The following is a 13,378-nucleotide window of genomic DNA, read 5'->3' on the forward strand; positions in this document are numbered from 1 at the left end:
TTGAGGTGAGGCCTGGAGACAGCCGAGGCCCGTGGTACCGGAGTGGCTGGCGGTTGCGGCCTAAGCACGCTATTGTCACGGTGCTTGGTACGGGGGAATCGGAGGGCTGTCCTACAGCCTGGCAGGTCTCCAGCAGGGTGGTGTTGGCAAGAAATGATGAGGGAGCGGCTGCTATAGCGGATCTCCCTGGGGCAACCCCTTAATGTCCCGAGTGTGAGTCTCTGTGTAGATGGACAGGGTGCCGGTGATGAGGGTAGTTGTAGTAGCAGGGACCAGACGGAGACAGAGGTTGAAGAAAACAACTTACAGTTCGTTTATTGCAACCGGCAGGAACTGCAGAAAACGTGTCTTTAACAGGTGGAGTACTGGAGAGGTATTTGGAGGGAGCCACAGGATGTAGTTCACCAGCCTGGATGTGGAGGGCAGGCTGGGAGGCAGCTGTGTCCTGGTAGGAAGCTTCAGCTCGGTCCTGGATCTCTTCAGGTATCACCCTTGAAGGTAGGATGATACCCCTTTTCCTCACTACACTAGCTCTAGTCTAATCTTCCACTTCAGGCAGGGGCTAGGCTCTTCCTGCACTGGTCTGGTATGCTAGAGTCTCTGAGCTGCTGCTCAGCTAACTACTCTCTGCTTGCGTCCTGCAGACCCAGAGGGCCTGACTAGGACCGGTCTCTCTCCTGAGAGAGATTTCTCTCTTTCACCCCTTCTCCTCCAGAACATTCCAGGCTAGGGGGTTTTATTACCTCCCTTTGGTCAGGTGGTGGCTGCTCCTCCAATTACCTCTCAGTGCACAGAGACAGGATGTAACACATATCATTGGATAATAGAAATTACATCACATATTAACATCTGCCTTGCCAGGCAGGATTAACCACTGCAATTTCCCCTTGATCCTATAAGGACCATGTAGTGTAATGTGGTGTTACCTACAGGTGGGACGTATTCGCAAGCACTACCTCGCCATTGCATCGGCGAGGGTGTTGCACATGTATATGTCATGAAGCGGTTACAGGGGTTAAATTGTTTGGGTAACACTTTTTTACTACAAAGGATCCCCAGAAGCACCCCCAACATCATTTCCATTTAACTACTATTTTAGTGTAATGGGAATTACAATAAAGTGAAAAATGTAAATAGGCAAGCACATGTTTTCCAGTTAACATAACTGCTCAATATGCTGGCCAGTTTCTTTGCCAGAAATCAAACAACCATCACTTTATACCTCATTTAAAATGCTTCACTCTGATTCTTGTCTGCTCACATCATTATTTTGTTGATTTGTCTTTTTCACAAAAATAAACCTCTTTTTTTCATCTAGAGAATGAGTGCCCTAAGGCACAGACCTCGAAACATTACAGATGTTTTCAAGTAGAAAGCCAAGATCAAATTAAAGAGTACATAAAGATAGATCTCTGTAGAGAGGGAATAAATGTAGGCTGGAGGCAGTAGTAAGGAGAGCCCATGGCTTAAATCCGAGTGATGCCAGCTAAAATAATTCAATCATTGAATTGATTGTCCAGCAATGTTAATAAACTCTTTCCTGGTCTGCAAAGGGTGATTGCTTTACTGTAAAAACAATTAAGTTTTTTCCTAACTGCATGGAAAAAAGTAAGGCCCTTAAATCAACATATTATGCAGATGTCTTCCTGCAACTGACTACTTAAAGTGTAATATTATTTAATGAAGTTACCATCCATGGGCAAACCAAAAGTTCTGGGTATGTTTGGGGGATTGTGTTTTATTTACCTAAAGTTAACCTGTCATGAGGATTTACTTTTATCAGTTACCACCCACATAATGAAGATACACATACTCCAATTATGTGCCCATTCTGCATTAATCCACTATTCATGGTTTTTGTGGACAGCAATAGAAGCGACATCCTGTGGTTAAGAGGACATCCTGTGGACCACTCATTGGCTGAAGTAACTCCCACCACTCCTGGAACTTCTAACTGAACGTAAGCCCACAGCTAGAAGTATCAATGCATCTTGGGAACTAGGAGCTAAAGCAGAGTAAGAAATCTTGGGGGTTTTCAGATAACTGGGGAAACCATTAAGAGTATCTTTTGTTGCAGAAATGAAAAGTGCAAGTGATAATAATAAACATTGTGATATTCTTCATTAAGCAAGATTAAGTGAAATGTATTTCTTTCTGCTATTCTTTCTCTATCTCTGGGGCCAACTCCTGTGATTGCTGGGGCCAGCTCCCGTGTCATCTGGGGGCAGCCTCATGACTGCTGGGTCTGGGGGAAGTCCTGTAACTGCTGGGGTCTGGAGGCTTCCCTGTAAACACTAGGTTCAGCACTGTAACAATCGGGGAAAAGGAATGGGCCAATTGGGGCAAGGACTTTGACTACTGAGGCCAGGTACTGTGGCTTTGACTTTTGGCTACTGGGGCAGATATTTTGACTAGTGATATTTGGGAACATCATATTTATCTAATGGTGTCAGCACAATGACGCCTGGGACCTGGGAGCAGCACAGTGACTACTCAGGGCTTGGAGCAGCACAATGACTACCAGTGTCTGAGAACAGCACAATGAATGCTGGTGCCTGGTAGCAGCACTCTGACTACTAGGGATAGCCCTCTGACTACCAGGGCAAGGACTGTGACCACTGAGGCCCAGTGACAATGCCTATAACCTACTGGGGCAGATGCTAGTTGTGCTTGGGGCCAGCACTGTGACAACTGGGTGTATAATTTTTATGTACTGGGGACAGCACAGTGACTAGTGGGGCCTGGGGGCATCCATATGACTACCAGGGATAGCCCACTGACTACCAGGGCAAAGAGACAACTGGGGGCAAGAACGGTGACCACTGATGCCCTGTGTCTATAACTATTGGGTACTGGGGCAGATGCTGTTACTAGTGCCGTTTGTGGCCAACACTGACACCTGGGGGTATCTTTTATGTACTGGGGACAGCACCATGACTAATGGGGCCTGGGAGAAGCCCTGTGACTACTGGAGCCTGGGGCCAGAAGTGTTACTACTGGGAGCAGCAGATTGCCCATTTCCTGTGTAAGCATTACAAAGACCACAGCAAGTGCTTGCAGCAGCTGCCCACTTTAGTTATAACATGTTGAAGGGAGGCATATTGCTAAACCAGAGCACCAGTGGATGTCAAGCACAATTTTTTTCTCGATTTTAGGCACCCCTTTGAATTATGGAGGGCACTGTATAAGATAGTGGGTCAGTAGCAGAGAATGAAACGAAGTTTAGCTAATTTAGGGTTATTGAGGCTATGTTTAGTTAGTGGGCATTTGAATTACATTTGGAAATAAATTTCATACACAGTGGGGAGGGGTTTCTCTTGAATGCATGCTCACATGGGATCCAAAATCCCATTCGCAAGTGTTTCAGTGTAAACGCAGATGTGATGCAGAGAAATTTTTCCGCACTGTGCTGGAATTGTAATTAAAGCACAGAGTGTGAACATAGCCAGAGGCTGCATTATGGTGATGCATTATCAATTCAAATGCATTAGACTAAAACACAACAAAGACATATATTAGTTTTGTAAGTAGTAACATGTTGTTTTCTCTTCAAAAATTATTAGTAATAACTTCAAATGTCACTTACCACACATGTTGCCACTAAGAAAATGTATTTACATTGAATGAATTTTGGGCAATGTATTTTGAAACACAATGCAAACCCCTTGTGTAAACGCAGCTTAAAGCGGTATTTTAATCTAATGCTAGCAGTGGATCATTGGAGAGACTCCTACTGGTTCCAGTGCTGACCTTTTCTAACAATGTGCTGGGGTTTATGGGAAGAGGAGTTAGCTTGACGGCACCAATAGAGGTTGTAAGCACCAAGAGGCCGAGGGCAGCATCAATACTAGATACGGCTTTACTCCTCCGGATTTGGTCCACCTTTGATTATACATTTATCTTTTACTCTTTGGATAGAGGATAAAAAGTAAAACCTCATATAACCCATTTCATAATACAGAATATAGAAAGACATAATTATAAGCCTTTCACTGTTGTGGCTAACAGACTGAAGGCCAATTATGTGCCTAAATACTGATTACAGATTCACCCTCAAGAAATAAATGTATTTTATCTGTTTCTGTTACAGTTAATTTTGCAACATTGACTTCCCAGAAACATTAGTTCATATTTGTTGTTGTTTTAATTAGCTACTTGTAAAATGATTCTTAAATTGTAACTATGTAGATATAGAATATACCCTCATCTAATAACAATAGGCAATAATTGAATAAGGTCAGTGAATATTGTTGAACTTTACATCATTATATTTGGAAAAAATGTGGTTAAGTGCAAAAAATTCATGTAAATAAACTAATGGCCAAATTTTATATATGGATAGTTCAATATCCATGCTTTAGAAAGTGACAGAATACAAATGCTTTATTTTAATGTAATAGGAGTTACCTGTTTCATGGATTTTGATGGGAAGACACTTTTCTGCCATTCTATCCTCTGTCCAAGTAAAGAATCTTCTCAGAAGTGATATAGTTACAGGCTGCACCAACAATGATGTCACATTGGGTTTAATTTCCCATGAGTTCCTATCTGAATAAATTAAATACATACAGAAAACATTGAAATTATGACCAATTCCCACAAGGAGTAGAAACCATCTGTCTTCATTGGAAAATTGTTTATTAGCATAAGGTATAACCCCTTCACTGCAAGCTCATTTTTTGTTGAATGTTGCGGTTAATATTTAGTCTTGAACTATATAGCAATGTGTATTATACAACTGTAAATCCTAGTCACATCAAAATTATTTTGTAACTTATCTGCAATTTTACTTAAGGGCTATTACCACAAAGACAAGATTCTTTAATGTACACAGGATAACATAATAAGACATGCTCTAATTCCCTGTTATTAACAAAAATTCAGCATTTCACAGATATAATTTGAACCTGTCTCTATCAGTCCTGGTGTATACAATTTCGGTTGCCCCAGGATAGAACTTCTGATCTTCTGTTTTTTTATGGTGAGACAGGACAGTTTCTTCTCATGAATTCCTTCCCCTGCCATCTTGATGCAGTGTGATCTCTGCCCCTCCCACTCCATTACAAGATGAGTTCACACACAGGCACACACAGGCACTTACTGCAAGCAAGCGGAGTGCACAGACTTACTCCACAGGATATAGATAAGATCGTTATAGCAGAGGAAGGAGGCATGTAGCAGAGTTCACTGTGTGTGTGCTAAACCCAAGTTAGCAGTGTGTCATTTTGTGTTATATCCATCTCATGGATATCATCATCTCTCATTAAGTATCTGACACATAGAAAAAGAGAAAGGAGAGTTCAGAAATGAAAGTGAAGATAAACCTGGACCCTGATAATCTAACCACATTGTTCCCACCCACATTCTTACACTGACTATCACTGAGTGATAGGAGCTAAATCAGCGATAAAACTGAGTAAAATTTTTAAAATAAGGTGCTAAAAATTAGCTTTATTGTGTAAACATCACTAGGGGGTTATAAGTTGAGAACTTTATTTCATGGGCTTATCCCTTTAAATTATGGACATAATTTCTAATTGTCTAGTTGCATGTTATTTCAACCTGTAAATAATAAATACAAAGCAAATTTTTGGCAGTCATGTCACAGTATATATGTAGAGTTAAAGAGAGGGATTTTTTTTCTGACTTAAGGATAAAAATGTACAATTTTAATACTGTATTTCTATACTTTTTTGAAGGTAAAACAAGCTCTCTTTTTTGTGTTGTAGAGTTTTGAAATGTTCATTTCATAAAAATATAAAAATATTGGCTTTATATAGGATTTCAAAGCTTATTTTTTATCATGAATACATTAAAAATGAAATATTGTAACATTTAAAGGGATTGTGTCAAATATTTAACTCATCCTCTTTCCACAGGATAAGGGAACACATTCTGATTGGTGAGGGTTAAATTTATAGAACACCCACCAATTATGAGAATGGGACCACCTGCAATCCACAGAATAAGTGGCCTGTTCTCCCTATATGTACAGTAAGAAATTGCAGGGGGGGGGTGTTTGGGTTTATTTTTGAGCTGTCAAAAATTATATCAGCAGGTAACTTTTAAAAATGCAAAACTTACTAAACACTTATACAGCCGCTAAGGAGCCAGGAAAAGTATTTCAGAATTACAGTACCATCGCATACATATTAAAAATTTGGTAACTAAACGTTCCTTTAAAAAGCTACACGTGAAAGATCAAAAAAATACCGGTTGCATCAAAAACCGAGTTGAGCAAGTTCCATTAAAGAGTCATTTTCTGGGACAACTACAAGATGTGGAGAACAGTTAGTGTTCTATGAGAAAAGCTGCAGAAGGGTTTTTGTGGAGGTCAGTGGAAGAAATTTAGGATTTTATTAACCCGTCTAAATACCATACTCCCTAATTTTATTCTACATTAAAACCCATTTTATGTAGCTTTGCTTGGGTTAAGCGCTTTTATTTCTCACTAAGCATATTCAATTTAATATCAGAACCTGATAACAAAACCCATGAGTGGTTACAATAAGGTACACAAAGGGGTACACACAAGTAAAATGTATGCTACACCATATGAAGAAAATATATTTTGTTTTTGATGCACATATATGGATATGTCCAATTACCACAAAAGGTAAGGAATTTGTGGTCCTGTCTAATGAAAACATATGTGCGGACAAGATGGAGTAGGTTGTATTTCTCTGACATCAGTCTGATATGTTTCTATATCCTAATGTTAAACTTACAAAACATGCAAGTAATTGGAAAAGTCCAAAAAAGAAACTAGTAAGAGCCCATAAAGTGTGAATTTTTTAAAGAATAGTCACTTCTCATGCAGCCGAGACAGACATCACTTATCTATGGTAGGGAAACAATGGGAGGCATTTTCAAAATGAATCGTTTGCAAAATGAAATACTTCTGTCATTAGTTTTTTTTCCCCCTGATTTAATGATTTCAAAGGAATTTGTCATTCAGTGAAGCCAATTAGAGTGACCGACCGATAGTACTTTATTTATGATCTCCCAGATAGGTCTTAATATCACAGCTTCATACCACTATAGTCCTTAATTAAATGAAATTGTTTCAACCTTATTTTCTGCAGACAAAATGACAGTAAATGCAACTTAAAGTATGGGCATAATTAGAGAGGATAATTTTACTGCAAGAGTTGTGAAGTTTATGTAATAGATTTTTAAAATATTAGCAGCCCCAGTATAAATATGTTAACTAAAGATATGCATTCTTAGATTTCTATAATAGAAGATACAAGTGTGAATATATATATATAATATATATAAAAAATATAAAAAATAGACTGCACACCAACATGTAAAAAAGAGTGGGTACTTTATTCACCCAACAGTTTTCTGATTAGCAGTCATGCAGTGGGATTATTAGGACGCCGGGGGCAGGATCTAAGAGCCATGTATTGTGTCAGGTACAATCCTTCACAATCCTGAGAAAGTATTCGGAAGAGGATCCGAAACGTAGCACTTGAGTGAATAAAGTACCCACTCTTTTTTACATGTTGGTGTGCAGCCATTTTTTTTATATTTTTTGAACTAAGAAGTGGAGAGTCAAACCACTGAGGAGGGTGAGCACCCGAACTAAGTTTACCAGAGAGGTGCAGCTGTGTATATATTCAAAGACCCCCATCTAATTAAAATGAGTGACAATATTGAGCGCATTACTTGTATTAACAGATTCTAGCCCATGTTTACATTCCTTGCATTGCCATTTGCTAGTGGAAACTATCAGTAAGCTTTATATTAGAACCAGTTTTAACCATGGCAACCATTTCAGTGACTTATGGCACTTAGTGCCACAGGATATTTTTAGTGGGGTATGGGTGGTAGTACAGTGGCTTGTCTGTAGAACAATTACCTTAACCCCTTAACGCTCTGCGCCGTAGCTCTACGGCGCAGAGGTATAAGGGATGTATGAAGAGGGCTCACGGGCTGAGTCCTCTTCATACAGAGGTGGGGGTTTTTGCATTTTGCACAAAACCCCCACCGCTAATAACCGCGGTCGGTGCCTGCACCGATCGCGGCTATTAACCCCCTAAACGCCGCCGGCAAAGTCGCCGGCGGCGTTTAAAAGACGGCGGCGCGGGCGCCGCCATCTTTTTTTCGATCGCCGCGCCCCCAAACGTCATCGGGGGGCGGCGATCGGTTGCCATGGTAGCCTTGTGTCTTCTTTTGACACGAGGCTATCTGGCAGCTGCATATTCGTTACAATGAGCCAGTGGCTCATTGTAATGAATGTGCTGCAAAAATGCCATATATTGCAATACAGAAGTATTGCAGTATATGGTAGCAGCGATCTGACCATCTAGGGTTAATGTACCCTAGATGGTCTAAAAGATAGTGAAAAAAAAAAGAAAAAAAAAAGTTTAAAAAATAAAAAAAATTAATAAAATATTAAAAGTTCAAATCACCCCCCTTTCCCTAGAACGGATATAAAACATAACAAACAGTAAAAATCACAAACATATTAGGTATCGCCGCGTCCCAAAATGCCCGATCTATCAAAATATAAAAACGGTTACGGGCGGCGGTGACCTCCGAGGCCGGAAATGGCGCCCAAATGTCCGAAATGCGACTTTTACACCTTTTTACATAACATAAAAAATGAAATAAAAAATGATCAAAATGTCGCACAGACCTCAAAATGGTAGCAATGAAAACGTCGCCTCATTTCGCAAAAAATGACCCCTCACATCTCCGTGCGCCAAAGTATGAAAAAGTTATTAGCGTCAGAAGATGGCAAAAAAATTTTTTTCTTTTTTGTACACATTCGTTTAATTTTTGAAAATGTATTAAAACACAATAAAACCTATATAAATTTGGTATCACCGCGATCGCACCGAACCAAAGAATAAAGGAGGTGTGTTATTTGGAGCGAAGAGTGAAAGTCGTAAAAACTGAGCCCACAAGAACGTGATGCACGTGCGGTTTTTTTTCAATTTTTCCACATTTGGAATTTTTTTTCAGCTTCGCAGTACACGGCATGTTAAAATAAATAACATTACGGGAAAGTAAAATTCGTTACGCACAAAATAAGCCCTCACACAGGTCTGTACACGGAAAAATGAAAAAGTTATGGATTTTTGAAGTTGGAGAGCGAGAAATGAGGCGAAAAACCCTCCGTCCTTAAGGGGTTAAAACTCCTCAACTGTAGGTATAGAGGAGCACTTCCTAGCTGGAGCCCCTCAGCCCAGTAATTGATAGTCTGCTCTTTATCCATATGCACACAGCAGCAGTGTCGATAACTGCTTTGAGGGATATGAAGAAGTGTAGATAAACAATGAGGTTGTTGTATCTACTTAGAACTCCTAGTAACCAACCTGAATATATTTTTTCTGCCAGTTTGGCTTCTAGTAGTGAGGGCTTGTAGATGTAAACAATGCCCTTACCTAGTAGTTCATCAATATAATCAAATAAATTGGCACTGGTGTAACTGGTTATCTTATATCTAGTATGGGGCAATGCTTTATACAAGGACTTGTGCTGGAGAGAAAGAAAAAATTAACATTCAGTTTATTATCCGTTTTCTTTAAGCAATAATTTTATTTAAGTGAAACACTTAGGTTAATGTCTGTTTACTTACTCAATTTAATGCCAAATAAATTTTTGTCTTGTGTTAAAAAAAAAAAATATAACAACAACAGTTTGCTGCCCACATAAGATTAAAAACGGTCCATTACGTTTTCTTGAGAAGTTGTTTAGTCCCAAATTATACTGATAAATGTGAACATATTTTGGGAATAGGAAATCAATTTTAACAAACTTAGTGTCAGATTTAACTGTGAAGCATGAAATCTAAAATCCTTTTGGATTTGCTTTGCTGTAATATCCACAGTCCTTTTTGCCTGCTTGTAGTGAACCACAATGATTTACCATGAAAATGATATGAATTGTCATGAAATTATACATAAAAGTGATTTCTTTTTAAAAGGTATGATGCAACTGAAACTTGCAATTATGTTCCATTTCAAAGCAAATTTATTTAAATTTTTTTCTACCAACTGCAGATGATTTTTGATTTTTGTATTAAAAGCATGCTTTATGTAATTTAACTATAAGAGACGCAGTATGAAATAATAGGAAGGAATCAGTAACACCATTACTGTGAACTGCACAGATTTTTATTCTCACTTCCTCTTCTAGTGGCATCATTATAATCTATTATTTAAATTGGTGAACTGGTGGGGTTCTGACTTATTATCTATTGATTAAATCACACATGGATTATCATCTTTTTAATTTCACATGCATATTTTTAGATAGAATTTTTTTTTTCACATCACTGAATAATATTGTTTGGAACATGAGATAATCGATCACTTTGGTTTTGAGCCTTATATACTTTTTATTTTAATGTATAATTGTTTCTTTACTATATGTTCAATATTTTTAGGGAATGGATATATTCTTTAATTTTATAACCTTTTATTAAAAATGAGCTACCAGGTTTTCCATTAGCAATGCGCTAAACCAAGGTTGCGAACGGTCCACCTGGTCTTTACGCTATATCTGTACCCACATTAATAAATCTGTCAATACTTCGGACCCTGTAAAACTGTTAGTCAAAAAAATATTTCATAATATGAGAAATGGCACGACAATCATCTGTCATCAACATGGAAATTAGAAAGCAGATATATATTTCATATTATCTTTGGTATAACTTAGAGTGGTCCTCTATGACGTTCATATGCACGGATTACTGAAAACAAAGGAACAAGCCAGTGTGTATAGGCTAAACAGTGAAAAAATTTTTATTGTTGAAAAGCATGTGAACACACACCAGAGATGCCATGCATCAAAATTCATAAAAACATTTAAAAAGTGTAAACATACACATCAAAGCTAACATGTGGATCAAAGCCTATCCCAAAGATCCACAAACAGCCACAAGTCAAAAGGCAGTTAGAGACAGCCCCTTACACCATGTAAACATCAGTAACCGGTAACAATAGTACAATGCAGTCCTGGAAACCATAAACACAGTGGATGACATATACTGTTATAAGTCCGTTAGCTCCTATGTAACAGTACAAGTAAACAAATGAAAGATATAAATCAATACAGATTGTGGAGCCCCTCTGAGTAAAAAACAGACCGAAATCAATGCAACGAAGCTGTCAGTGAAAAATACTTAGTAGGGGGGAAAGGTTAGGTCTATGACTTGCCGCCAGAGGCACCCCACGCGTTACGTCGCAGTCATGCGACCCCTGAGGAGCTAACATAGGAGCTAACTGACTTATAACAGTATATGTCATCCACTGTGTAACTTATCTCTGTGGTCTCTTCCGGTGTCCTGTACCACCATCTCTCTGGTCAGTGCCCCTGTAAACAAACTGAGTTCAGCTTAGGCTGGCTAAGGTTGCCTGCCACATTGGACTGAACTCTGCACAGCTTTTGTGCCCCTTTAAACATACAGAAGCAAGGACCAGAGAGCCGGCATCAGGGGACACTGGGAGGGACCGTGGAGGTGAGTTAATGTTTATTTTTTTAAACCACCCGGCCACATATGGTCCTTTTTTTGGTCTCGGACAACCCTTTTAAAGTGTAACTGAACTAATTATTCATCTTCATCATTGTGCATTTTTCAAAATAACCCCCTTTCAACCTTTTTGCACACATTTTGATTTTTTGCAGTAACTGCCCAAAAATGGAAAAGTCCCAGGTAAAATCAATACAATTTTTCCTGGGGAATCTGAATCTACAATAAAAACAATTTGGGTTCCCCTTTAAGATTTTTAAGTTGCCCTCAGAGTTTGATATAATTCGATAGATTTGTGAAAATAAAATAATCATTTTTGGCGCACAGCTATAATAAGGCAGTAAATGAGGCTTTGATAGTTCTTAGTTCTGCTGCTCAGACATATTCCTATTATTCTTTGGGTTAGTAGGTTTATGTTTGAATCCCTTTTCGACAAAAAAGGGAAATAACGACTTTGCATTGTCATAATCTGACACCTTTAACCTTTTTATACTTCCAGGTATAAAACCATCTAGGGGTTATATCTCGTGGGAAGAACGGTCATTTTATTTATTGATACCATTTGTGTAGCAAAAAAAAAAAAAGTGAGGATTTTGAAATTATGGCTTTGACATCAATGGATTATTATTTTTTACATTTGAATAAATCTGATGTTTTCAGATTTGGCAAAACAGAAAATATTTCTATGTGCTTGAAGTGTATTTACTTTTACATAAGTTCTAGGGATAGGGGGTAATTTTAACTTCAACCTTTTTTAACTTTATTTATTTTCAGCCCCCTAAGAAGTTTGAAACCTATAAAAGGTATGATTACTAATACAATATACAGTAGTACTACTATATTTACAGTAGATTGTTAGAATGCTGCAGTAAATTATTACATTCTGCCTCCAATGTGCCAACCAATTGCACCTCCCCACATCCTTAATTGCAATGTAACAGAATAGTACATTCTATGTTGTTAAGGGGTTAACAATATCAACATGCATTTTGGTTCACATGGAAAATATATTATATCTTTTTTCTTACCATTTCACTAATTCCTCTTTTAATTCTGAACAAAATGCTGAAACCTTGAACGATAATGTATACATATTGTACATTACAAATAAATATGCTTCAAGTAGAATGGAAAATTATGCAGAATTTCTTGCTCTAAACGACATAATTGACATGCCATATGCTTAATGTCTGCCTGCATTGAATGTATTTTTCCATTTTTTTTTCATGTGTACCAAATTTATATCTTTTAACAGGAATAATAAGGGAACTTGATGACCTCATTAATGAAAAGACTCCCAGTGCTAGAACATTCTAATTATGTTTATCAAACTGAGTTTTAGAAGTATGATGGCACAAAGTAAACTGTGTACTGTGGATAAAAAAAAGCATTGTAATGCTCAGAAGTTAAATATTAGTAACTGGGGTTTTGTGTGTGGACACAATTGTTGTCAAGGAGACAAAGGTCGAAGGATCAAAGCTTTGTGATTGTCTAGATTTCTGTCAGTCCATGCATTTTATACATTAGTTGCACTTTATGAAAAGATTTTCATCCATATGAAAGACATTACATGCATTGCATATTATTTTTGAAACTTATTGGATTCATGGATTGGATTATTATACCATAATATGTTATAATATCAAAAAGTATTTGCATAGTATTTTTTTTGCTTTGATTTTTTGCGCTCTGTTTGTTTATTTGGTACTAATTATTAACATTAGAGATGGGCGAATTTTAAAAAAATTCGATTCGCTGGATTTTCCCACAAAATTCGATTTCGATTTTGAAATGAAGGGGAAAACCAAACATAGTGGCAACGTCATAGAGTGGTGGAGGTCGAAAACAGCATTATGGAAATCACAGGGTGTCCCAGGGAGACAGCGG

The 13,378-nt window shown here is 38.0% G+C and overlaps 1 protein-coding gene across 5 annotated transcripts in view; it reads right to left on the reverse strand.

The window, feature by feature from the left end:
* NAALADL2 (N-acetylated alpha-linked acidic dipeptidase like 2) overlaps positions 1-13,378 on the reverse strand; it is a 509,493-nt gene that overhangs the window by 181,063 nt on the left and 315,052 nt on the right. For all 5 annotated transcript variants that reach the window (XM_072142777.1, XM_072142778.1, XM_072142776.1 and 2 more), the window contains exon 6: positions 4,408-4,548. In XM_072142777.1, coding sequence (XP_071998878.1) covers positions 4,408-4,548 — 141 coding nt within the window. The remainder of the gene's footprint in view (positions 1-4,407; positions 4,549-13,378) is intronic.

Source organism: Engystomops pustulosus, chromosome 3, assembly GCF_040894005.1.
Source record: "Engystomops pustulosus chromosome 3, aEngPut4.maternal, whole genome shotgun sequence".
NCBI classification, from domain to species: domain Eukaryota; kingdom Metazoa; phylum Chordata; class Amphibia; order Anura; family Leptodactylidae; genus Engystomops; species Engystomops pustulosus.